At 49.9% G+C, this 27363-nt stretch overlaps 1 protein-coding gene across 1 annotated transcript; it reads left to right on the top strand.

Moving 5' to 3' along the window:
- The first annotated feature begins 362 nt into the window (after positions 1-362).
- LOC102394511 (integrin alpha-D) lies at positions 363-27363 on the top strand. Its single transcript, XM_025274750.3, has 30 exons — positions 363-498; positions 1809-1914; positions 4033-4136; positions 4272-4342; positions 4483-4597; positions 8871-9001; positions 9915-10060; positions 10855-11008; positions 11107-11257; positions 11811-11884; positions 13357-13486; positions 13612-13754; positions 13912-14052; positions 14125-14334; positions 15167-15297; positions 15417-15574; positions 16829-16983; positions 17212-17343; positions 19648-19721; positions 19958-20099; positions 22361-22474; positions 22586-22665; positions 22772-22855; positions 24811-24889; positions 25047-25154; positions 25254-25331; positions 25527-25640; positions 25774-25875; positions 26281-26391; positions 26834-27363. The coding sequence occupies exons 1-30, from the start codon at positions 453-455 to the stop codon at positions 26948-26950; spliced, it is 3501 nt and encodes a 1166-aa protein (XP_025130535.3). The 5' UTR covers positions 363-452; the 3' UTR covers positions 26951-27363.

Here is a 27363-nt window from a genome sequence, read left to right as displayed (position 1 = left end):
GGGAACTCCCTGGGCTCTGATTCTTTAAACAACACCCTCAGCCATGCTCCAGCCCCCCCAAGTACCCAGGCAGTGGTCTGCTCTTCTCCAGGCTCATGTCCATGCAGAGGGTCTTCTGCAGCCCTCTGTCCTGCCTCTTCCACTCATATGTAGCCCGATTCCTGAGGCCCCAGAGAGTTCCCAGGACCCTGGGCATCAAGTGGGTCTCAAGGGCCAGGGGAGGGTGGTCTGGGACAGCCAGGGAAGCCAACTCCCTGGACGTAGAATGGGAAGGAGTATGGGGGCTTTGCCCCAAGGTGTCTTTGGCCCCCGCCTTTTTATAAATAACCAAGTACTTCCTCACTGAGCCTTCCTCCTGCCACGTCAAGCCCTGACTCGTTATTTTAACTCCCCCGGAGACACTGAGCACCCTCCAGTGCTCTGCTGCCAGCCCTCCCTCCTCTTTTTCTCTGATGAGCTGCTTGGGGATGGCCTTTGCAGTTGTGCTGTTCCTGACTGGTGAGTGGGGCTCCTCGGGGCTGTGAGAAGCCTTCTTGTGGGTTGGGCGAGCAGTGGTCTCTGCCTGGTAGGCCAGGCAGGAGGAGCTGAAGTAAAAGGAGAGGACTCCTGTCCAGTCTGGTGTGGTGGGAGGAATGGCTTGGAATCTGGGGAGGGGCAGGAGCTGGGCAAAGCTGAGGGAAGTAGGCTCACAGGTTATGCTTGGGTGGAAGGTGAGCTGCTCTCCAGGTTGCCCATGGCTTCTGTCTCCCTTCCTCTCCAGAGGAAGTCTCGCTTCCAGACTAGGAATAGAATCACCCTTTGTGAGGAAGATGTCGGACGTGAGGCTCCCTTGCATGTGGCCCCAGTAAGGACCAGCACCCTAAACATCTGGCCTCTGCCCAGAGCCCCAGGGTTCAGGTGTCTGGATCCTCCTTGTCCCTGCCTGTGCTGATGCCTGGTCTCCTTAAAGCTTCCCTACTCTTGGGGCTGGAGGCAGCTCCTCCATCCAGAGACAACCAGGCTTCTAGGACGAATGGAGAGGAAAGGTGATTGATTGGGAGAGAAGGGGTTGGGAAAAGCTCTTGAAATGTAAAGTGTCTTCCCCTGGGGCTTTCTAGCTTAGCCACTGGGACGAGTCAAGAATCCCAAGGGAGAGGGAGTTGGAATCCTGGCTGTGTCAGTGACATGTTGTGTGGTTCAGAGTCAGTCAGTAAATGCTAAAGTCACCTGCTTAGGGCTGGGCACTGTTCCAGGTGCCAAGACAAGGCAGGTGGGGCTGTCCTTGTCCTCCTAGAGCCTGGCACCAGGAACAAGGACATGGAGAATACAAAATGACAAATAATAAATCACAGAATTCTAAGTCTGTTCCCCAAGCCTAATGGGAAGATGGAGCAGGACAGTTTTTAAATGGAATGACCATACACCCTAGTTTGCCTGGAGGCAGTACCAATGTCCCTGGTGTAATTATTAATGGTGCCCCCTCCCCTCTTGGGAGGTCCCAGTTTAGACAATAAATTGTACTGGTCACTTTATCTTTAAGGGATATTCTGCTCTGTCTAACCTACCAGGAGGTGACTGGCCTAATTTCAGACTGTGGGTGAGGGGCATTTCTCTGGATGGTTGCCCTCTGTATTGTAATTAGACTATTTTTAAGGGAGGAGGAGACATGGGAACCACATGGGTGGCAATGATAAGAATGCCTTTCTCCCGGGCAGATGGGGAATCAGGGCTGAGCGTGGTGGGTGTCAAGACCCCGAGAAGTCAGGGGTCCAAAGGAGAAGGAGCTTCTCTGACTGTTCTCCCCACCCCCATCTCCACGTATTCCTCAGGCCTGGCTTCTTATCATGGATTCAACTTGGATGTGGAGGAGCCCCTGGTCTTCCGAGAGGACGGAGCCGGCTTTGGCCAGAGCGTGGTCCAGTTTGACAGATCTAGGTAGGCCCCGCCCACTTTCCTCAACTCCGCCCCCTTGGCCTGCAGGCTGGCATTTTGATTCCTACTACCTGGAGGAAGGGCAGCGTGGGCTACAAACCTGTCCACAACACCTGCATGAGGCGGGCAAGGTTAGGGTCTGCTGTACCTGGCTTGCCCAGCCTCTAAGGATCTATGCTGTATTCCTGGTGTATGAAGGAGTGTGACACTAAATAGCAAATAGGAAACACCAGGACAGCAGAGAGGGCCTGTAGAAGAAAGGGAGATAAAATCTTTTTTCCAAGAACAGGAGGGAGGCCTCATAATTTTATTTTGCATTGGGATCAGCAAATTATGTACCCACGCTGCCTCCAGAAGGGCACATTCTTGGGTCCCAGAGACAGAGACCCAAGGAGTTGAAGTCACAATGTGATGCAAGCATAACCAAAGTCTGGGAGCCACAGGAAGGGAGATGTCAAACCCAGGACGGAACTCCAGGAGGACTTCACAGAGGCAGTGGCACTGGCAATGACCCTGAGAGCACAGGAAGTTTCAGTTAGCCAAGAAGGTCAAGAAGCACACAGAGGTCACTGAGTCCTAAATGTACATCCCTCCTCCTTCTTCCTCGACTGGCAGGCTGAGGACATGGAAGCAGATGTCAGGCCCTAGAGTTTTATTTTCTTTGTTTTGACATATAACACAGAGATTGATATGCACGAATCTAGAAGGTCCAACTCAATAAATTTTTCACATATGTGTATCCAGGTAACAACCACTTAGAACAAGATGTAGAATCTCTCCAGCACATCCCCCCACTGGCTTCCCTTGAGCCCCACACGACCACACAACACCCAACAAATCCAGACAGCTTCTGTCCCACTTACCATCAATTTGTGTTCAGGCCCTATTTTTTTCAAAAATGAAACTTGATTATCTGCTGTTCACCAGTACTTTAGTCCATGGGGTCACAAAGAGTCGGACACAACTGAGTGACTTTCCAACCAAGTATATAATATATATTGGATGACATTCTGATTGCTACAAAGCTACTGTTTTTCCTGGTTTCTGCTGAGTGATAATGAAAAGGTTGAGCTGACATGTAAGGAATGGGTTGGGGTAAAAAAAAAAACCCTGTAGGTCAATAGTTTAAGACTAAAAGTTTATTTACCCGATTGTGCCAGAAGAAACCAAATGGCTACATCTCCAACCACCTGATTCAGTGTCATCCTCAAGTCTTAGACAAACAAGGATTTCAGGTTTCCATAAGGGAATGGTCCTCTAGAATGAATCTTTAAATGCCAATTCAACAAGTCTTGCATGGCTAATCAGTTAAAATATATTAGTATTTGTCTAGTTCCCTCATCTGAATAGTGAGCTTGTTGGTAATGAGAACATTTTTCCAAATTAAAAAATTCTCTCCTCCCAAGGTGTTTTGCAAATAAATAGTTGCATTTATAAATGAATATAAATGATATGAAGCAGTTTCTGATACAGCTGCTTTAAATTAAATTGTTTATCATATTTAAATTATCCAGTTTGGGAATTTCCTTGTGGTCCAGTGGCTAAGGCTTCTATGCTGCCAATGCAGGGGACCCAGGTTCAATCCCTGATCAAGGAACTAGATCCCACATTGCTGCAGCTAAGACCCGGAGCAGCCAAATAAATAAACAAAATTGTAAATAAATAAATAGTCCAATTAATTACAGAATTATCTATTGGCTTCAGGACATTTTTCCATTTAACTTGAGGTGACCTATTTCTTGGAATAATGGCTCTCTCAGAATGATGGCTCCTAGGAGACAAACTGCACTGACTTGTGGTTGGGAAATGCTATTTTTTGTTCTGAATAGTTTTATTCTGGGCGAATGTTAAAACACACACATACAAACTCCACAACTATTTGCATACACAAATACACGTATATTTATATACATGCACATGTACCCAAACAGGCAAACAGAAAGCCCAGCATGGCCTTTCAGCCTCTGTGGGTTAGGCTCAGGCCCTGATTTTGAGTAGCCTCATACAGTCCCAGGCCGAGAGCTCCCCTCGTGAAATCTCACTTCCCCATGACACTTCTTCACCCAAAGCACCCCATGCCCCCACCCCTCCTGCGACTGTCTGTCCTGGTTGTACCTCCAGACTCGTGGTGGGAGCCCCCTTGGAGGTGGTCACAGTCAACAAAACAGGACGTTTGTACGACTGCACGCCTGCCACCCGTCGGTGTCGGCCCATCTCGCTGAACAGTGAGTGACTCGCCCCAGGGATTGGGTCCTTCAACCCTCCTACACAGGACTGCCCCCTCCTCAGCCTCCAGCCCGGACTGTGCCCCCAAGTGAGGGTGTACCCATGGGTGTGACCCTGTGTGTCTGCCCTCTCAGCCACCTCAGAGGCTGTGGACATGTCCCTGGGCCTGTCCCTGGCGGCCTCCACCCATCTCTCCCAGCTGTTGGTGAGTGTTTCTGGGTCCTGGAGGGTCTTGAGGGAGAAATAGGTTGACAGGGGGTTGGGGGGGAGAGGAGGCTGGGGCTGAGGGAAAAGGCGGGGGAGTGTTATGGGGGCCCCCTCACCCACACAGGCCTCTGCCCCCAGGCCTGCGGCCCGACCGTGCACAAAGCCTGTGGGGAGAACATGTACCTAAAAGGCACTTGCCTCCTGCTGAGCTCCCACCTGCAGATCATCCGGACGGTCCCCGCCGCCCTGCCAGGTAGGTCCCCCAGAGATGCCAGTTCTGGGTGGAGCGTGTACTGGAACCACTCATGCGAGCAGAGCATGAAACTTGGGTCTCCACCTTCTAGGTCTTTGTTTTCCTGCGCCTCTTGTGCCCCGGGCGCCCTCCCAGAGGGCTCAGCAAGCTCAGCAGGGGCTGGGGGCACAGTCTGGCCCAACAGGAAGTGTAGTTGCAGCGGGACCCCCTAAGCTGGGCGAGCCATGATGACTCTGACGGGGCAGGAAGGAGCCTCAGGGTGCTGCTGCAGGAGGCATGAGGGTCCCACATCAGCCAGCAGGTGCTGGGGTACCTCCTGGTTTCCAGAGGAAGGGTTTTGGGTGGTGAAAACGTGAGGTGAGGACCATAGATCCAAGAATCCAAGAGGGAGGCAGTCCTGGGGCATTCTGCTAGTCTGCCAAGACACACCCAGACTCACTCTTCCCCTTACAAGGGCAGAAAAGGACCTGATCACGGGGAGTGTGAGGCACAGTTTTGCCAGCACTGATGTCTCCCACAGAGAATGGTGCCTAGGCGGGCCCTGCAGCAGTCTCTCTCTCTGAGAGTCAGTCTTTTTTTTTTTTCCTTTCTTTCTTTCCTTTTTAAAAAAATTATGGCTGTGCTGAGTCTTCATTACTGCACACAGACTTTCTCTAGTTGTGGTGAGCAGGGGCTACTCTCTAGCTGCAGTTGGAGGGCTTCTCATTGTGGTGGCTTCTCTTGTTTCAGAGCACGTGCTCTAGAGCACATACAGGTCTCAGTAGTTACAGCACAGGGGCTCAGTAGTTGCAACTCCCGGGCTCTAGAGCATATGGGCTTCAGTAGTTGTGGTGTATGGGCTTGCTCCGAGGCATGTAGAATCTTCCCAGACCAGGGATTGAACCCAAGTATCCTGTATTTCAAGGCAGATTCGTAACCATTGGGCCACCAGTGAAGTCCTCTGAGGGTCAGTCTTTACAAGTTCATCTTCTGTGTCCTTGAGCAAGTGGCTTCATTCCCTGGGCCTCAGTTTCCTCATTGGTAAAATGGAACTTAATAATTGAGGTGGTTATTAGGATTTAAAAGATTTAATATACATGTCTAAGTGCTTAGACTCCAGCCTGGCATGTGTATGTGATTGCCTTTATGACTGATTTTCTAACTGAAGACTATCTGTTTGGACCAGGAGGAAGGCACAGATAAACAACCCTGTGCGTGGCATCAGAGGAAACAATGGGCCCCCAGTGAGAGCCAGGGACCGCACAAGGCACATGTTTTGTTGCTGTTGTTTACTTATCTATCTATTTATGGCTGCACTGGGTCTTCATTGCTAAGCAGGCTTTCTCTAGCTGCAGTGAGTAGGGGTCACTCTCTAGTTGTGATGTGTGGGCTTCTCCCTGCAGTGACTTCTCTTTTTGCGGAGCATGGGCTGTAGAGCTTGGGCTCAGGAGCTGCGGCACACAGGCTTAGTTGCCCCACAGCATGTGGGTCTTACCGCCCCGACCAGGGATCAAACCCATGTTCCCTGCATTGGCAGGCAGATTCTTAACCATGGGACCACCAGGGGAGTCCCAAGGCATATGTTTTGGCCCAGAGAAAACAGAAACCCAGACGTCGTGGGCTTTTAGCCAAAAGTGAAGCAGCAGCAGTAATAGCCCCCAGACAAAGTTGTGAGAGCAGAGTCTACAGAGGGGACAGAGAGAGTGGCAAAGACTCTTGTGGGTCCCAGGCCCCACCGGGGATGTCTGTGCAGCAGGGCAGGAGAGGTGGATTTGAACGCTAAGTGGTAAATGTCTTCTCTTAGTTGTTTCTGGGGCTTATGAGTGTGATGTCTGATGAAAATGGGACATACATGTGTAAAACTGGTGCAGACAAGGCAGGTTTGAATAGATGTGGAAGGACTGTGCACCAGGCAGTGCTGGGTACTGGGTTCTGGGTGTGCATCCCCTTCTAGGTCCTCATAAGATCCTCGTGGAGGCCAGGATGATCCCCATTTTATAGATGAGAAGACTGAGGCTCAGAGAGATGAGTTTCCACTTTAGGAAGTGGCAGAGCCCAGAGCTTGAACCAACCTTGCCTGACTGGCTTGGTTCTTTTTCCAGAAGGCAATCAGCTACAGCCAGGTGCCTGCTGTGGGATACAATAAAAAGAGCAAGAAACAGAAGTGACATTTCAAGGGCACTGGCCACAGGCCTGGTCTGAGAGAGCATGTGGAGGGGGAGGAGGATTTTGTCATGCAGCTAAAAAAGTGGGTATGAGTACAAGATATGGTTACAGAGAACACCAGCTACCCAGCTTGGGAGCACCTGAGCACACACTCAGCCTGCCCTGTGGGTGGCTGGATTTCCTAGTCTCCAAGGAAGCGGGGAGGAAAGTGACCTTTCATTCTTCCATTTCTTTTCAGCACTGGTGATACTGGTTGAGCAGGCAGGGTGGGGGAGGAGTGAGGAGCTGGGAGAAGGCATTTTTGCTTCAGTGACCTGAGGCCGGCTGCCACAGCTCTGCCTCACACCTCAACATTGTGGTGGCCTGATCTCTTAGCACCCCGAGACCAACACAGGATGTGGGGTGCTGGTAAAGGCATCAGCTGGGTTTTGCACGGAGACCACAACCCCCTACGTAAGTCTGGGGACAGCCTGAAATGTCTTATTTCTTCATGTGCATATGCTGTGTCTCTCCACTACTGTGTGGACTCCACAAGGGCAGGAATGAGATTTTTTATAAAACTCTGGCCTTCAATCAGATTTCCCTAGAGACGGACTCTGAGGCTCCGTTGAGAATATTCTCAGGAGCAACCCCCATGAGAGTATGAGGGAAGCAGGACTGAGTAGTAGATGGAGAGGGTAGACTGTGAGAGGCCTCAGCCGCCCCACCGGGAGCTTGGAGCATGGCTGGGTACAGGTTGCCCCCTGGAGCAGGAAGTGTAACCTTGGGCAAGACACCTCCCTTTTGAGTAGGGTGACACTAGGGAGGAACTCCATCGGGAGCCATTGACAGCCAACTCCCTACAGCTGGGAATGAGCACGTCCATCCTGATGGGGGACAGGTCTTGGGAGCACACCTTAACATGTGTTCCAGGTGTGTCCTTGGGCACAGAAAAATGCCTGGTATGTGGTGGTGATGGTGATAACACCTATCCCTTATGGGGCGCCAAGCCCTGTCTTAAGTACCTCAGGTCCGTATTCATTCCTTTCTTAAATTGGAGTAGGACTCCTTTACATTGTTGTGTTAGTTTCTGCTGTACCACAAAGTGAGTCAGCTGTGTGTGATCATATATCCCCTCCCTCCTGAGCCTCCCTCCCGCTCCCCCATCCCACCCCTCTAGGAGCTCCCTGTGCTGTATAGGGCACAGCACGGGAAGGAGAGGGTGGGACGAATGGAGAGAGCAGCGCTGACATATCCATTCTTTTTATCTTTGCGATAATCCTGTGTGGGTGCCCAGGTGGTTACATGGTAAAGAATCCCTCTGCCAAGCAGGAGACAGGGGTTCAATCCTTGAGTCAGGAATGTCTCCTGGAGGCGGAAACGGCAATGTTTAAGTATCTTGCCTGGGAAATACCATGGACAGAGGAGCCTGCTGGGCTACATTCAGTCCATAGGATCGCAAAGAGTTGGACACAACTGAAGCAACTTAGCGCACGTGTGCGTGCTCACACACACACACACACACGAATGCCACAGTATCTCTGACATGTGTAATCAATAAATATTTATTGACTAACAGAGTGAGGAGCCCACCCCGCCCCCATGCTCTACTTCTTTCTCCCCTTTTGTAAGCCTTGTGGGAGGAGGGGAGAAACAAGGAGTCTGCTAAAGGGAGAAGGGGCTGAGACAACAAATTTGGACCTCCTCTGTGGATAGTGTGGGGATTGGTCCCTGTGCCAAAAATGGCCCCTTGACTCTGTGGAGCAGAAAGGGTTTCTGGGCCCCAGGAAGTGGCTGGGACCCACACATGAGTTTCTTGTTTTTAAATTTATTTATTTACTTTTGACTGAGCTGGGTCTTTGTTGCTGCGCGCAGGCTGTCTCTAGTTGCAGCAAGCAGGGGCTACTCTGCAGTTGCGGTGTGCAGGCCTCTCGCTGCAGTGGCTTTTCTTGTTGCAGAGCACAGGCCCTAGGGTGCATGGGCTTAGGAGTTGTGGTGCACAGCTTAGTTGCCCCGAGGCATATGGAATCTCCCCGGATCGGGGATCAAACTCATGTCCCCTGCATTGGCAGGCAGGATTCTTAACCACCGGACCACCAAGGAAGTCCCCTCAAACATGTGTTTCTGATTCCTCTCCCCCTCTCTGCAGAGTGTCCAAATCAAGAGATTGACATCGTCTTCTTGATTGATGGCTCTGGCAGCATTGACCAAACCGACTTTAAACGGATGAAGAACTTCGTCAGAGCTGTGATGGACCGGTCCAAGGGCACCCACACGCAGGTGAAGACTAGGTCCTCTGAGGCCTGGGGAGTAGGATGGGGGAGGGTCTACCTCTGGGAAGGTCAACCTGGGAGGCTGCCTGGCGTCACTGGGGGCAGGATCGATAGGCCTGTGCCTTGAGGAAGCTACGGTCCAAGGTCAAGGCATGGTCCCCATGCAGGGCCAATTGGAGACCTGACCTGAGAGGAGGTTCCTCCATCACATTTACTATGTCCCCATGTGTCACAGGAAATAGGTTTTTGCTATTTAAATACATTGAAAGGAATATCTAATAATTTTGCTGTGAAATTTGACTGAAGGTAACTTGGCCAAATAATTGATGATTTCTTTATCATGTTTTCCATATAACTCATGATTTATCTTATTATTTTATTTCCCAGTAACCAGTGTGTGTGTATATGTGTGTGTGTGTGTGTGTGTGTGTGTGTGTGTGTAAATTCTTGTTGCCCCTCTGTCCATGGGATTTCCCAGGCAAGAATACAGGAGTGGGTTACCATTTCCTTCTCCAGGGGATCTTCCCGACCTAGGGATCAAACCAGCGTCTCCTGAGTCTCCTGCATTGGCAGGTGGATTCTTTACCATTGAGCCACCTAGGAAGTCCATTAATTCTTGAGAAACAAGGAAATATAGACTTCAAATTGATTTTGCATATTATAAAAATTTTTTTAATCTAAATTTAACAAATATGGTAGTCGGCAAGGTTATTCTTTGTAAACCATGAAAGAAGCAATATTTAGCTTTGATTTTCCAGTTTTCTTTTTCTGGGTTTCAATATATACTTGTCAGGCCTCAAAATCACATGGAACATGGTTTCTAAGTGCAAAGTTATTCCAAAATTTAAAATTTACTAAAAAACACACACACACACAAAAACAACTCCTGAGCTCCAGGGCCCTTTTCTTGGCCTTCACAGTTCTCGCTGATGCAATATTCAAACCTTATGAAGACCCATTTCACCTTCAACCAATTTCGGACCAGCCGGAGCTCTCAGAGCCTGGTGGATCCCATCGTCCAGCTGAATGGTCTGACCTTCACAGCCACCGGCATCCGGAAAGTGGTGTAAGCTCCGACCCCGCTACCTGCAGATAAAATGCTTCCCCGCCGCTGTCTGGCGCTGGGTCTGCCCAGCCCTTTCTAGTGTTTGAAGGAGGATCTGGAGAAAGGGCTCACGGGGAAGCGCAGGCGGAGTCTTCCTGGAGTGTTTCTGGTCCCCTCGCTGGTTGCAATCCCCTGAGCCAGGGCGAGGACTCCTTTGCGGTGTGTTTCCTCTTTGCCTGGCTTTGGATTGGCTGGACTCTGAGCCCACTTGGGTTTGCTTCTTGGTTCCCAACCTAGCTCCCGGCTTGCTACCTGGGTCACCGTTGGAGTAATAGGCTTTTTCTAAGTCTTGGAAAACTGTGAAATGAGGATAAATTCACAACTTGGTTGGAAGGATTAAACGAGATAACAGCGCAGTGCTTCTGCCCAAGAAGTCGGAGATAAACGGCTGTGGATTTTATTTAAAAAAAAAAAAAAAAATGCAGCTCCTCTTTACCTCCCTGGACTCAGGAATTATTGCCAAGTGTCTTCTTTGGGCCTTTCTCCCCACTCAGCTACTTTCTCTTCCTCATCCCTCCTCCATTCTTGCTCTCTATGTACTACTGCGTGCCTGCCCAATACTGGGGATCAGGTGGCCCAGGAAGAAAACGGCTTAGATGCTGGGGCCAGTAATTTTTGTCACTATGAATCGATGACTTAACATGCCTGAGTCTCAGGGTACCAGGCCTCCGCGGTCTCTCCAGAGGAGCTTCTGGTGCTGCAAATGAATGCTTCCCAGAATCTCAGTAGAGTTATCCCCCTTTCTTCCTTGACAGGAGAGAACTATTTCACAGTAAGAATGGGGCCCGTAAGAGTGCCAGGAAAATCATCATTGTCATCACAGATGGGGAGAAATTTAAAGACCCCCTGGAATACAAAGACGTCATCCCCGAGGCAGAGAAAGCCAACATCATCCGTTACGCTATTGGGGTACGTGCCTTCCTCCTGGCTCCCCCAGACTCAGCCTTCACCTCCCCCAGGTAGAAGGGCTGGCGGGCCCCTCCTCCTCATGTGCCTCTCTGCCACAGGTGGGAGATGCTTTCCAGGCACACGCTGCCAAGGAGGAGTTGAAAATCATTGGCTCCATGCCTTCGGAGGACCATGTGTTCAAGGTGGACAGCTTTGCAGCACTCAGCAGCATCCAAAAGCAGCTTCAGGAGAAGATCTTTGCAGTTGAGGGTAAATGGGGAGTGAGTTTGGGTGTCGGAACTGAAAGAGCCGAGATTCAGCTGTCCCCCACAGTCTGGAGGATCTGTCCCTACCCGTGTTGTTGTTGTTCAGTAGCTCCGTCATGTCCAACTCTTTGCGACCCTGTGGACTGCAGCACTCCAGGCTTGCCTGTCCTTCACTATCTCCCGGAGCTTGCTCAAACTCATGTCCAGTGAGTCGGTGATGCCATGCAACCATCTCATCCTCTGTCGCCCCCTTCTCCTCCCGCCCTCAATCTTTCCCAGCATCAGGGTCTTTTCCAATGAGTCGGCTGTTCACATAGGTGGACGAAGTATTGGAGCTTCAGCATCAGTCCTTCCAGTGCACGTTCAGGGTTGATTTCCTTTAGGATTGACTGGTTCGATCTCCTTGCAGTCCAAGAGTCCTCTTTCTGGATCCCTACTCTAGCTCGCCCCGAATCGTTACCCAGAACCCAAGCCCCAAACCACGTTCTCCTCTCTCTGCTCTGAATCCTCACCGTCTCTAGGTCTCTGGGAGCCTGAATGACCCATTTCCCCCACAGGAACACAGTCGAGGACAAGTAGCTCCTTCCAGCATGAGATGTCTCAAGAAGGCTTCAGTTCCATCCTCACAATGGTGGGTGGAGCGTGTGCTTGATTAAGAGTTTCAGGCACCAGCCTGGGGCTGGGAGCCGGGACTCAGAATAAACAAGAAAGTGGACTCAATCCTCAAGCTCACTGTCTAGTCTGGGAGAGACACGCAGGCAGTGAATATAGGTGCTAGAAGCACAGCAGAGAATGGGATAGCTGAGGTCCCTGCTTTCCTGGAATGCATAACTAGTGGGAGGAGATGATAAAAAAACAAAGAAATGAGACTTTCAGATGGTGCTAAGCACTGCAATAGAAGAAGAGAGGTGATCAGAGGAGGGCTAAGGAATAACTACTGAGGCTGAATGATGAGAAAGGGTGAGGCCTGGAAATATCTAGGGAGAAATTGCTCCAGGTAGAGGAAACAGCAGGTGCCAAGGTCCTGAAGCAGGAATGGGGTTACTACACTAGAATGAGAGAAGGGCCAGCGCAGCCAGAGCAAAGGGAGCTAGGGGCAGCATGGAGAGAGGGCTGAAAGGTTGAGAAAGACCAGACCACAAAGACCAGAGAAGTGACGATCAGTTCAGTTCAAAATAATGATAGAGACAGACAGTTGTCTGAAAGGAGGTATGTGTTCAAAATATCCAGAAGGATATTATCCAGAATAATGTTTATTGGTGTATTTATTTGGCTGCACCAGGTATTAGTGGTGGCATGTAGGATCTAGTTCCCTGACCAGGGAATGAACCCTGGCTCCCTGCATTTGGGGTGCAGAGTCTTAGCTCCTGGACCACCAGGGAAGCCCCTTACCCAGAATAATTTTGAGGGCAATTGAGGGGGACAGAGAAATGGAACTAGGTTTGTCATGAGTTAATCAGTGATGCTAGGTCACGGGTACTAATGGGTTCATTACACGTTCCTTTTGACTTTTGTATATGTCCTAAGTTAGCCATAATCAAGAGTTTGAAAAGGCAATAAACAAAGTATTCAGAAGAGGAAATGCCTAGCACTTTCTGAGGGAGCCAGGAACATCTCACAGACGTAACTTTGAGGTTGACTCCTCCAGAGAGAGGAGCTGAGTCCCAGAAAAAGGAGAGAGGAGTGTCCAGGTCAGAGGGTTGGTGTGTTCTGGAACACAGGGTAACTCCATAGACTTGATTGCGAAGGATGCTAAATGCCACCCCCGGGGGTTTGATGACAGGGAGTCACTTTGGTTTGCCAGCAGGGTAGTGGCTGCACATTTAGGTTTAAAAAGCCCAACTCTGGGACGGTAGATGAAGCAGAGGAGAACAAGCGAGGAGGCAGAAAGGACAGTGGGTGAGAGGCGCTGGGGTGGCGCTGACAGTGGCAGTGGGGATAGACTGAGAGATGTAGGAGTCAGGGACACGAGGCTGCTGATGAGAGCTAGAAGTGACAAGAGAGAATTCCAGATGAGTGGGCGGGGTCAGCGGCAGGCATTTCTTCAGAATAGGCTGTCTTCTTCCCACCTGCTCACCCCTGGAATCCTTTCTTTTCTCCCAGGATGGACCAGTTCTGGGGGCTGTGGGGAGCTTCAGCTGGTCTGGAGGTGCCTTCCTGTACCCCCAAAATAAGAACCCCACCTTCATTAACATGTCCCAGGAGCACGTGGACATGAGGGACTCGTATCTGGGTGAGACAAGGCTGTGGTTGGGGACTGGGCAGAAGATGGGCTGCCTGGGAAGGACAGGGGCTCCGGGGGTGGGGGATGAGGGGACAGGGGTGGGGAAGTCTTGGTGCTGACCCTGGCCCCTTCAGGTTACTCCACAGAGCTGGCCCTTTGGAGGGGGACACAGAGCCTGATCCTGGGGGCCCCCCGCCATCAGCACACCGGGAAGGTGGTCCTCTTCACCCAGGTGTCCATGCAATGGAGGCCGCAGGCTGAAGTCACAGGGACCCAGGTTGAGTGTGGAGGGGGTCTCCAGGGGCAGAGAAGGAGGAGAGGAAGGGGTGCAGGGCCTCTGGGGGAGGTGTTGGTGTCTGGGGAGAGGCAGGACTTGGCCCAGGGCGTGACCCTGGCAGAGGGCAGACAGGATGACTCCCAACTCTGCCTTCCAGATCGGCTCCTACTTTGGGGCCTCCCTCTGCTCCGTAGATGTGAATGGAGATAGAAGCTCTGACCTGGTCCTCATTGGGGCCCCTCATTTCTACGAGCAGACCCAGGGGGGCCAGGTGTCCGTGTGCCCATTTCCCCGGGGGGTGAGTAGTGATGAGACCCGGGCTGGGTGGGGTCTGGCTGTGGGTGAGCCCTGACACCATTCCGTTCTGCAGAGGACTAAGTGGCAGTGTGATGCTGTCCTGCGAGGGGAGCCTGGCCACCCCTGGAGCCGCTTTGGGGCAGCCCTGACAGTGCTGGGAGATGTGAATGGGGACAGGCTGGCGGATGTGGCCATTGGGGCTCCGGGAGAGCAGGAGAACCAGGGTGCTGTGTACCTGTTTCACGGAACCTCAGAACTGGGCATCAGCCCCTCCCACAGCCAGGTGAGGCTCCCCAGCCTTCAACCTGTTCTGTTCATCCCCTCTCCCGTGTCTTAGGTTCACTGATGCCACCTCCTGTCCCAGTCTTGGCAGTGACCATTCCCCTGCTCCTTTTAGTGTTTTATTTCCCTGAATTGCCGCTGGCCCAGCTAAGCACAAAGGCTCTCTCTTCTCTCCTTTGACTCCAAACAGACTTCAAACTGTGTGGGCAGCTTAGTGGTTAAGAGATCACAGGCCCCAGGTCAAATGCCTGACCAGCCCTGTGGGCTGTGCAGGTTTAGGCAAGTGACTGACTTAACCTCTGTGAAGCTTGATTTCCTTCTGTGAAACATAAAAGGATCAGCAAATTCCATTGACTTCTTGTAAAGATAACTCGAGGACAGCACTAAGCTGTCCATTCCTCCAATATTTATGAATGAACGTACAGAGGACAAGTAAATGAATCTGTTATGCTGTCTTCATTATGCTTTGATTTTGTCATTAACTTGCATCCTCAAGGTCTTCACTGGACCAAAAGTGCTCCGATCTCTGTCTGGGGACCCTGGGGACCTCATTTTGTTTGCTCTCCACTCCTCTCCTCTTTTTTTTAATTTTATTTTTTATTATTATTGTATTTTTGGCTGTGCCCTGTGACATGTGGGATCTTAGTTCCCCACCCAGGGATCAAACCTGTGCACCCTTCACTGGAAGCGTGGAATCTTAACCCCTGGACCACCAGGGATGTCCCCTCCCCTCTCTTTAACTACTCTATTCAGTGTCCTTTCCAAATTTTCCTTCTCAAACCTTTCCCATCCCCTTCCCCTAACTTGCACTTCTTTTTTCTCTCTCTGGCCAGCGGATCGCAGGCTCCCAGCTCTCCCTGGGGCTCCATTATTTCGGGCGTTCGCTGAGTGGGGGTCAGGACCTCACACAGGATGGACTGGTGGACCTTGCTGTGGGGGCCCAGGGACATGCGCTACTGCTCAGGTGACAACTCCCCCCTCCCCCCTTGCCTGCCGCTTGCGTCTGATTCACCAAGCTGCCCCCTCCTTCGTTTTCCCCGCCGGAGGCCAGAGGCCGGTCCTCAGCCCCTCATGCACCCTCAGGAGCCTGCCGGTGCTGAAGGTGAACGTGACTATGAAATTCACACCCCCGGAGGTGACAAAGGCTGTGTATCAGTGCTGGGATGAGCTGACCACCACCACGGAAGCTGGACAAGCCACAGTCTGTCTCACCATCCACAAAAGCTCACAGGATCGCCTAGGTGAGCTTCCTCCTGGTAGACCAGACCCTTACCTCCCAGAGGCGCCCCTACCCAGCCCTATCCTCAGGGCAGAATGGAGCCAGGAACCCCGATCTCACCTCCACATCCACCCAACTGCTCTTCTCCCTCCCTCTTCCCACGCCCAGGCCTTTAGGTTCCTTCTCCAGGATACATCGGAGGTCTGCCCTCTTTTCCACCTTGCCAGAGAACAAGGCTTCTCCATCCAGCCCACTTTGAGCTGTGTCCACGGCTATTCTTGCTCCCTCCCACCCACTCTGCACTGGGTGTAGTTACCCTGATTGGTCCTGAACACAGTTCACCTCTCCTCACCCGCTCCCATGTTGCATTTATAAAGACTAAAATTCTTGCCCACTGTGACCCCACTAATTTGGCCCCTCTGCCTCTCCAGCCTCCCTTACTCCAAGCACTCCCCACCCCCTTTTTTTTCTGGCCACACCAAGGGTCTTGCTAAATCTTAGTTCTCTGATCAGGGGTCAAACTCCTGGCCCCCAGCAGTGAAAGCATGGAGTCCTAGCCACTGGTCTGCAGGGGAATTCCATCCATACACTTAAAAATTTTTTATTTATATTTGGCTGTGCTGGGTCTTCCTTGCTGTGTGGGCTTTTCTCTAGTTGCAGTGCAGAGGCTTCTCTTGGTGTGGAGCACAGGTTTTAGGGCATTAGGGCTTCCGAAGTTGTGGCGAATGAGCTCAGTTGCTCCACAGCATGTGGGATCTTCCAAGATCAGGGATCAAACCTGTGTGTTCTGCATTGACAGGCAGATTCTTCACCACTAAACTACCCAGGAAGCCCTCCTCAGTATAGTTTTTAATTAATGTACCAGCCTCCCTCTCCCTTCTGGTCTTAGCCACTGTTCCCCAAATATGGGATTTTCCCCTCCCCACTTTTCACCTGACCCCTGCTCATCCTCTAGGTTAGAGCTCAGACAAGGTCCATCCAGGAAGGCATCTCTGATCGCCAGATCTGAGTTAGCAAGCCTTCTCTGGTACCACTGAGGATCTGGCCCTTGCAGGGATCACACTATGATGTTATGTCCTTCGTGCTGGTCTCCATTTCTAGGCTGGGAGCTCCCGAGGGCAGGGACCATATTTCTTCATCTTCTCCACCTGTATCCCAGCACCTGGTACAGTTCGTGGCCCACAGAAACTGCTCAGCGAATCTCCATTGCATGAAAAAATGAAAACAGAATCTTCGCGTTTCTCTCACTTTTCGTCTTCCATCCCTTCTGCTTCAGGTGACGTCCAAAGCTCTGTCACATACGATCTGGCATTGGATCCAGGTCGGCTGATTTCTCGTGCTGTTTTTGGTGAGACCAAGAACTGGACTTTGACTCGAAGAAAAACCCTGGGGCTGGGAGAGCACTGTGACTCCATGAAGCTGCTTATACCAGTGAGGACTGTGGGTTCTGGGAGAGGGAAGAAGGAGCCCAGGGCCAGCCTCTGACACCTCCACTCCCTCTTGAATGAGGCAGGAAAGGCGGGGAGCCTGGGGTGGGAGAGGAGAAAGTTGGGGCTAGGGAACCGGCTTTCCACGGCGTGGATGTGGTGGAGGAGAAACCTCACCGGGGTAGCCAGTAAGGAGGAGGAAGCAGGTTCTTTAAAGCTCCTTCTTCTCCAGGACTGTGTGGAGGACATGGTGAACCCCATTATCCTGCGACTCAACTTCTCCTTGGTTGGGGAGCCCATCGCCTCATCTCAGAACCTCCGCCCCGTGCTGGCTGTGGGCTCCCAGGACCTCTTCACAGCCTCTGTGAGTCTTCCTAGGAAGTCCCAGGGACGTGCTGACTCTTGCTGTGTCTCTGTGTGCTGAAGAACCTAGGGTGGCTCCCAGGTGCCCACGAAACCACATCACATCTAACATGCTTCCGCCCTGTTCCCACAGCCCGGCCCAGCATGTAGCCTTACCCACATCTTGGCTGATTATCCACTTTGCCCCAACATAAACTCTCTGGTTCTCATTCTGCAGACCCTTTGAACTTTTTCTTTTATTTTTTTAAACCCAAATTTTAATTTATTTATCAATTTTTTTTTATTTTGACTATGTCACTTGGCCCATGGGATCTTGGTTCCCTGACCAGGGATCAAACCTGCACCCCCTGCAGTAGAGTATGGAATCTTGTTTGTTTTTTTTTTTTTGAGATATAGTTGAATTGGGCTTCCCAAGTGGCTCTAGTGGTAAAGAACCTGCCTGCCAGTGCAGGAGATGTAGAAGACGAGGGTTCGATCCCTGGGTTGAGAAGATCCCTTGGACAGGGGCAAGGCAACCCACTCCAATATTCTTGCCTGGAGAATCCCATAGACAGAGGAGCCTGGAGGGCCACAGTCCATGGGGTCACAAAGGGTGGGACACGACTGAAGTGACTTAGCACGCACACACACACACAGTAGAATTACAATGTTGTGTTAATTTCTGCTGTACAGCAAAGCGACTCAGTTATACATACATATGCATGTTTTTCATATTCCTTTCCATCATGGTTTATCACAGGATATTGAGTATAGTTCCCTGTGCCATACAGTAGGACTTTGGTGTTTATCCATTCTGTATATACCAATTTGCATCTGTTAATCCCAAACTCCAATGCAACCCTCTCCATTCTCTCCCCCTTGGCAACTACCAGTCTGTTCTCTATATTCTTGATTCTGTTTCTGTCTCGTAGATAGGTTCACTTGGGTCATATTTTAAACTCCACATATAAGTGATATCAGGTGGTGTCTGTCTTTTTCTGAGTGACTTCACGATCATCTCTGCTGCTGCTGCTGCTAAGTCGCTTCAGTCGTGTCCAACTCTGTGTGACCCCATAGATGGCAGCCCACCAGGCTCCCCCATCCCTGGGATTCTCCAGGCAAGAACTCTGGAGTGGGTTGCCATTTCCTTCTCCAATGCATGAGAGTGAAAAGTGAAAGTGAAGTCGCTCAGTCGTGCCCGACTCTTAGCGACCCCATGGACTGCAGCCTACCAGGCTCCTCCATCCATGGGATTTTCCAGGCAAGAGTACTGGAGTGGGGTGCCATCGCCTTCTCCGCAGGATCATCTCTAGTCAGATGCAAATTTTTAAATTGGAGGATAATTGCTTTCCAGTGTTGTGTTGATTTCTGCTGTACAACATGAATCAGCTATAAATATACATAGATCCCCTCTCTCTTGAGCCTTCCTCCAGCCCTCCCATCCCACCCCTCTGGGTCATCACAGAGCACCAACCCGAGCCCCCTGTGTCATATAACAGGAGGCATGGAGTCTTGACCATTAGACTGCTGGGGAAGTCCCCCAACTTTTCTCCTTTCTACCTCTATGTCTTTGTCCATGTTGTCTGTCTTTCTTTTTCATGTTACAGTTCCTTTCTGTTTTCAAGAGGAGGCCCTGTCAAGTGACTACAGATACCTGTAATTGCTCATAGTGTTCCTAGTAAGGGCAGCATAATAAACAGATGAAGACATGGTTTGGCAGTTGATTTCTATATCCTTCCTGCATGTCATATTTCTTATTTGGAAAAACATCTTCTCTCTACCTGAAAGATCTCGTCATCCCCAGAGCCCCAGTCTTATCTGCTTCTCTTTCGAAAACCACTGCTCAGCACATCACTTCTTCTCTGGCCTCCTACTGTGTCATGGTGATACCAGGCCAAATACCACGTGACTGGACTGATAGCCATCTGCCTCTACTTCTGTGGATCCCTCGGGATTGTAGGTTCCTTGAATGTAAGAAGCACCATGTCTAATTCACCTGCAGTTGCCACCTTTCTGAGTGCAGAACCTGTCTCATTGTTGACTGTTAATAATGTTTGCTGAACGCTTGTTCCAGTTGAATTTGACTCCTCAACTAAACGTTACGTTCTTTGAAGCCAAGGACCTTGTCTTCTCTTTCTCTTATATCCTAACTGCCCCTTTCGCATTGTCTGCCCCACCTCCTTGCCAGAGTCTAGGACAGTGAGTGCCAGGACAGAGTCTAGCACAGGGTGGGCGCTCAGTAATGCTCAGTGTTGACTGGTATTCCTAATGAGACTGGGGATGGATTGAGACACGGATGGGAAGAGAATGTACTGTTTTGCTGCAGCTCCCCTTTGAGAAGAACTGTGGGCAAGATCACCTTTGTGAAGGGGACCTCAGTGTCAACCTGAGCTTCTTAGGGTGAGTGTGCTCTGTCTCCTTTCATAGCCATACACTAAAGCTTTGGAGGCTCCCATCCTCATAGGATGGGAAGTCCCTGTGTTTCCCTTTGCCTCTCCTTCTAACAAAGAAGTGCTTTTGACGGGAAGGTCATCAGCAAGTAGCTCATGCGTTCCCACAGCCCTGCCCCCACTCCTGATTCAATTCCAACCTGTTTCCTCGGAGTCTCTCTTCCAATCTTGTCCTTCCTTGTTCAGGCTGGAGACCCTGGTGGTGGGGAGCTCCCTGGAGCTCAATCTTGCAGTGATGGTGTCCAATGAGGGCGAGGATTCCTATGGAACGGTGATCAGCTTCTACTATCCAGCAGGGCTGTCCTATCGACGCACGTTAGCAACCCAGGTAAACAGCTCCCTTGGGCTTCAGTGGCTGGGACCTCTCTCCTGCTCCAGGTTATAATAGGTTCCTTTAATTTTTTCTATGATGAAATATACAACACACACAAAGAGAGAAGTGCACAGGGCATATGTATAGTTTAATAACTAAATATTAAGCAAAAATCTGTGCAATTAACATCTAGATGAAGAAATAAAGCACTCCAAAGGATTTTTTAAAATAATAATAAATTTAAAAGATGGGGAGGATTTTCCTGGTGGTCCAGTGGTTAAGACTCTGTGCTGCCAATGCAGGGGGCAGGGGATCAATCCCTGGTCGGGGAACTAAGATCCTACATGCTGCATGGCAAAGTCCAAAGATTAATAAAAAGAAAAAGAAAGAAAAGAAATAAAGCACTTCTAGCACCTCCAGAAGCCCTTTATATAACTTTCCTCATCCTAACCTCATACTCTCTGCAAAGGTAATCACTATTCTGCTTTGTAATACTCAATTCCTTGTATTTCTTTACCACCCATAAATATATCCCTAGCTTACGCTGTTGAGTTTTGCCAATATTTGAACTTTATATAAATGGAAACGTGTTCAGTTCAGTTCAGTTCAGTCACTCAGTCGTATCCGACTCTTTGCAACCCCATGGACTGCAGCATACCAGGCTTCCCTGTCCATCACCAACTCCTAGAGCTTGCTCAAACTCATGTCCATCGAGTCGGCAATGCCATCCAACCATCCCGTCCTCTGTCATCCCCTTCTCCTGCCTTCAGTCTTTCCCAGCATCAGGGTTTTTCCAATGAGTCAGTTCTTCACATCAGATGGCCAAAGTATTGGAGCTTCAGCATCAGTCCTTCCAATAAATATTCAGGACTGATTTCCTTTAAGATTAATTGGTTTGATCTCCTCGCAGTACAAGGGACTCTCAAGAGTCTTCTCTAACACCACAGTTTAAAAGCATCAATACTTCCGCACTCAGCTTTCTTTTTGGTCCAACTCTTACATCCATACATGACTACTGGAAAAAGAATAGCTTTGACTATATGGACCTTTGTTAGAAAAATAATGTCTCTGCTTTTTAATATGCTGTCTAGCTTGGTCATAGCTTTTCTTCCAAGGAACACGTGTCTTTTAATTTCATGGCTGCATCACCATCTGCAGTGATTTTGGAGCCCAAGAAAATAAAGTCTGTCACTGTTTCCATTGTTTCCCCTTCTATTTGCCATGAAGTAATGGGACCAAATGCCATGATCTTTGTTTTTTGAATGTTGAGTTTTAAACCAGCCTTTTCATTCTCCTCTTTCATTTTCATCAAGAGGCTCCTCGCTTTCTGCCATAAGGAAATATATTGTATGTTCCTTTTTTCTGAAACTTTTAAAGTACTGTTGATTTACAATCTTATATTAATTTCCGGTGTACAAGATAACAATTCAGTATTTTATAGATTACATTCAATTTAAAATTATAAAACACTGGTTATATTCCCTGTGCTGCATAATATATCCTTGCATCTTATTTATTTTATAAATGGTAGTCTGCATCTCTGACACCTGATCTGTATGCTCCTCCCTTCATTCTTCTCCCCACTGGGGACCACGTTTGTTGTCTAGATCTCAGTCACTACAGCGTGTCTGACTCTGCAACCCCATGGACTGCAGCACACCAGGCTTCTCTGTCCTCCACTATCTCTGGGAGTTTGCTCAAATTCATGTCTGTTGAGTTGGTGATGCTATCTAACCATCTCATCCTCTTCTACCCACTTCTGCTTTCCCAGCATCAGGGTCTTTCCCAAATGAGTCAGCTTGTCATATCAGGTGCCCCAAGTATTGGAGCTTCAGCATCAGTCCTTCCGATGAACATTCAGGGTTGATTTCCTCTAGGATTAACTGGCTTTCCTTCCCTAGATGGTCTTAATTTGATTGTGGTTGATTTTTATCAAACTTTTCCTTTGTATTTAGTATTTTATGTGTGTATCATGTTTAAGAAGTACTTCCCTACTCTATGGTTATAAAGACCTTCCCCTCTATTATCTTCTAAGAGATTTATGATTTTGCCTTTTACATTTAAGTTGTTAATTCAGTTGGGATTTATTCTAATGTATGGAGTGAGGTAGGGATCCAGTGTTTGTTCGTTCGTTTGTTTGCTTGTTTTGTATGGGCCAGTTTTCCCAGAACCATTTACTGAGAGCTTCCCCTACGGCTTTGCAATGCCACCACTGTTTTGCATCCAGTCTGTATATGCATGTGGATAAGTTTTTAAAAATTCCTTCTCCTCTGAAGCAACCTGGTCAGCGTCCCCTGCGCCTGGCATGTGAGGCAGTACCCACCGGAAACGAGGGCCTGAAGAGCAGCAGCTGTAGCATCAACCACCCCATCTTCCGTGAGGGCATTAAGGTCAGAGCTTCCTCCAACTCTCATTGCTCTTCTCCCTCTTCCTGACCCCATTTCCTTCCCTCTCTCCACCATGGCCTTCCCCATCCTCAACCCTTCTTTCTTTTCCCTCAGGGCACCTTCATAGTCACATTTGATGTCTCCTACAAGGCCACCTTAGGAGATAAGTTTCATCTCAGTGCCAACATAAGCAGGTGAGCTCAGGCCAGGTAGGGTGTGTCTCTCTCTCTCCTGTTCCATGCTCCAGCCAGAGACTCTTCCTGGGTTCCTTCCCAACCAGACACCCTTCTCTCCCTCCAGTGAAAATAATAAACCTACATCCAACAAGACCACCTCCCAGCTGGAGCTCCCAGTGAAATATGCTGTCTACACAGTGATCAGCAGGTACTTAATCCCTGTCCTCCCCTTGGACCTTCTTCCAAACCTAGTACCTCCTCCTGCAAGCCAGCCTGCTCTTTTGAGGATGAGTAACTAAGCTAGCCCCTCTGATTTCTCACATGAAAATTCTTGTTGATCAGCTATATCCTTACAGCATAGCACCATAGCTTCCCTGGTGGCTCAGACGGTAAAGAATCTACCTGCAATGCACGAGACCTGGATTTGATCCCTGGGTTGGGAAGATCCCCTGGAGAAGGGAACAGCTACCCACTCCAGTATTCTTGCCTGGAGAATCTCATGGACAGAGGAGCCTGGTGGGATACAGTCCATAGGGTCGAAAAGAGTCCTACACAGCTGAGCAATTAAGCACACCATGTCCCATAATTCTTTTTTTTTTTTTTTACTGCTATATTTATTTGCTATTTGTTTATTTATTTTTGGCTGCACTTGGTCTTCTCTGCTGCCTGTAGGCTTTCTCTAGTTTTGGACATCAGGGGCTACTCTCTAGTTGCTGTGGGTTCTCTTGTTGCAGAGCATAGGCTCCAGACAAATGGCCTTTAGTAGCTGACACACAGGGGCTCACAGGCCCTAGAGCGTGCAGACTTCAGTCATTGTGCCTCACGAGCTCGAGAGGGCAGGCCCAGTAATTGTGGTACTCGGGCTTAGTTGCCCCAAAGCATGTGGGATCATCCCAGACCAGAGATCGAACCTGTGTCCCCTGCGTGGGCAGGCAGATTCTTATCCACTGCACCACCATATCCCATAATTCTTGGTTCTCCTCTGATGAATTGACCTGCTGGTGGGACACACACACACACCTTGCCACCCCTATGCATCCTCTCTTCCCTCTCCAAGGTGTAGACTTCCTTTAACATGAAGCCAATTCTAGCCTTTGTGCCAAACACAAATACGCTGAACTGGATCTACTAGATTAAGAACTGAGGCTTTTCTGAATACTCTGAAGTGGGGAGCTTGTCTCGAACAGGATATGGTCTGTGACCACACAGAGCAAAGAAAGGTCTTTGCTTTCACAAAACTCAGGGGAGAACAGAGATGTGCGAAACTATAGGGGTGGTTTGTAAGAGCACAAGCCTCAGCAGGCCACAGGAAAGGCAGGTGAACGGCTGCTGCTCTGGGCTCTGAAAGTGGAGGTGGAGGGAGCAGGGACAGACCAGACCAGAAGCAAGACAGCCTCACCTACCTGGCTAAACTCCAGAGACTTTAGAGTTGGTCATAAGCTTATAATACTGCCATGGGACAGAGTTTGCTGCTGCTGCTGACGTACCAATTTTTAGCGGAACTGGGAGGGGGGGTCAAGCAATGTCATTGCCCTTCCAAACTCTGTGTGTGAATTTCCCCTTCTATCCATGGGAAAACACTAAAACCCACAATAAGAGCTTACATTTATAAACTTATGACATGCCAGGCCTTGTTTTAAGTACTTTACCTGTATTTACATAACTTAACCCTTCTATTAGTAGCAGTGTTAGTCCCTCAGTTATGTCCAACTCTTTGTGACCCCCAAGGACTGTAGCCCACCAGGCTCCTCTGTCCATGGAATTCTCCAGGCAAGAATACTGGAGTGGGTAGCCATTCCCTTCTCCAGGGGATCTTCCCAACCCAGGGGTTGAACCTGTGTCTTCTGCATTGCTGGCAGGTTCTTTACCATCTGAGCCACCAGGGAAGCCCAACCCTCCTATTAGGTCTATGATATGGTTATTGTTATACCCCCTCTTTAAATATTTATTTATTTGCTGCACAGGGTCTTAGTTGTGGCATGCAGGATCTTTCAGTTGCACATGTGAGATCTAGCTCCCTGACCGAGGCTAAAGTTGAGGCTGCACAGGCACGTGGGGACCATCACCGATCCCCTGGGTCACCTGCTGGGCCCCTTCCCCAGCAGGTGCAACCAAGGATGGTCCCCGGGCTGTTTTTCACCCATAAGCCCTCTCTCTCTCCAGGCAAGAAGAATCCACCAAGTACTTCAATTTTTCAGCTTCTGACCAGAAGAGCAGAAGAGAAGCTGAGCATCGATATCGTGTGAGAGGCCAGGGAGTATCCACGTCTGTCCCTACTGTGGGGATGTAGGGAGCTGGTGGGGGAAGGATGGAGAAGAGCTGGAAGCTGGAGCCAGGAAAGGGGAGGGACTTGGGATGCTCCAGGGACCACAGTCATGTTTTGTCTCTGTTTTCTGCAGGTGAATAACCTGAGTCAGCGTGAACTGGCCATCAGCGTTCATTTCTGGGTCCCCATCCTGCTGAATGGTGTGGTCGTGTGGGATGTGGCATTGGTGGCCCCTTCACAGGTGCCTACCTGCCTTCCGTCACTCCCTAGAGTCTGATCCCACTATGCCCATACCCTCCAACCAGCGGATCATCCTGTAGCTATTTCTCTCTTTCCCTAGAGTCTCCCCTGTGTGTCAGAGAGGGAACCTCCCCAGCAGCCGGACTTCCAGACCCAGATGCCAAGCAGTCTTGTGCTGGTGAGAAAGGTCCCACTGCAGGACTAGCTGGGCACTGGAGGCTCCCGGGAAATGGACTGCTAAGCTTCAGAGCCATGTTTATGTCCTCTGATGGTTTATCTATTCCCCATCCCCAAATCAGCTAGATTTCATTCTCGCTTGTGGTTCCTGCTTAAGTGAAGATCCTCTTCAACTTCACTCTTCTCCTGTTCCCAGGACTGCTCCATCGCTGACTGCCTGAGGTTCCGCTGTGACATCCCCTCCTTCGGCATCCAGGAGGAACTTGACTTCATCCTGAAGGGCAACCTCAGCTTCGGCTGGGCCAGCCAGGTACATCCTTCCTCGACTCAGATGGGGCTTGAAGTGTCTGTGCCCCCTTAGGCCAGGGTGTTTCTCTATCCCTGAGCTGCCTGCGTGCCCCCCTGCCCCCTATAGAGCTAGTTCCCAGCTCTCTCTTTTGCAGTTGCTGCAGAAGAAGACATTGGTCGTGAGTATGGCTGAAGTCACATTCAACAGATCCGTGTACACCCAGATTTCAGGACAGGAGGCATTTTTGAGAGCCCAGGTAATGACCGTGTGGTAGGCAGTGGCTGGGCTGGTCAGGGGGCTCCTGATGCTAAATCTGTGATGCTGAGTGGTTGGGGGGCGGGGCAGGGCTTGCAAGTTTGGAGAGAGGAAGAAGGGATGGAGGCCCCTGGATGGGACAATCGTCCCTAAGCCCATGAGGGCTTCTGTATGTCACCTCTTAAGGCAGAGCCTGATGAAGGAAGGGAGTTAAGGACTGGGAAACTGAGGGACTTCCCTGGTGGTCCAGTGGTTAAAACTCCACACTTCCAATGCAAGGATGCAGCGGGAGAGGGTTCAATCCCTGGTCGGGGAGCTAAGATCCCACATGCTGTTGATGCAGTCCAAAAAAAAAAAGGGAATGTGGGAGGCCTGATACTTTCCGACCCCCAAATCCCCAAATCAGGTAGAGATGGTGCTAGAAGAGTATGAGGTCTACAGCCCCATGCCCCTCCTTGTGAGCAGCTCCATGGGAGGACTGCTGCTCCTGGCCCTCATCACAGCCTTACTGTACAAGGTGAGTGTTTTCATCCCACTCCTGAGACGACCAGCGTCCAGCCCTGCCCTCCCACAGATAGGATCGTATAGAGGGAAGAACTCAGGCAATGGAGTCAGGCTGGTCTAGGTACACATTTTGGCTCTTACTCGTTTAATGTCAGGCAAGTTGCCCAACCTCTCTGAGCCTGTTTCCTCATTTTTGAAATGATAACAATGCCTATATCACAGAATGGCTGAAACAAGACAGACAAGAGGCCAGCGTATGCAGAATCTATGAATGATGTGTACAGATCAGAGCTCGGCACACAGCAAACACTCAGTCGGTGGTAACTGTTGTTCACATAAGTATCCTAGCACACAAGTACAAGGCCACTTAGTTCCCTTCTGTCTCAGCTTCCTCCTACTCCCAACTTCCCATTCTGCCCCTTTATCCAGATTTTCTGATTTATTTCCCTTCATAGTGTGGCTTCTTCAAACGTCAATACAAAGAAATGATGGGTAACAAGCCTGAAAACACTGCTGCACTCAATGGGGAAGATATCCACAGTGAGACCCCAGATCCACCTTTGTCTGAATAATCCACTTTCTCATTTATGTCTATTCCTATTGGCTGACCTTGGCTTCACCTACCAATCCACTTCCGGGAAAATAACTTCTGTGGGGACAGGCCTGAGCAACTTACCAGGTGCCAAGTCATCTTCCCAAGGGGTCAAAAGATTTTTATATTTTCCCATATCCACCAGACTTCTTCGGTGATGACCCACTTTTCACAGAAGCGGGCATGATGCCAATGTGAATTCTCTTATGTATAAGAACTGTCACATTAAATGAGGATGCTTATAAGATAACTATGCTGTAAGGAAGAGCGCTAATCCAGGAACCTCAGCGCTGTTCTAGGAGGGTGGGGCTGCTCGTGGGTAGAGATGTTTCTTACTCTCTCAGTTGACTGGGACCTGTGAGCATAAGTACACTGTAAACAGTGTTAGAAGAG

The sequence above is a fragment of the Bubalus bubalis genome, chromosome 24 (genome assembly GCF_019923935.1).
Source record: "Bubalus bubalis isolate 160015118507 breed Murrah chromosome 24, NDDB_SH_1, whole genome shotgun sequence".
NCBI lineage: Eukaryota > Metazoa > Chordata > Mammalia > Artiodactyla > Bovidae > Bubalus > Bubalus bubalis.
The sequence above is the reverse complement of the archived record's forward strand: the minus strand, read 5'-3'. Positions and strand labels throughout refer to the sequence as shown.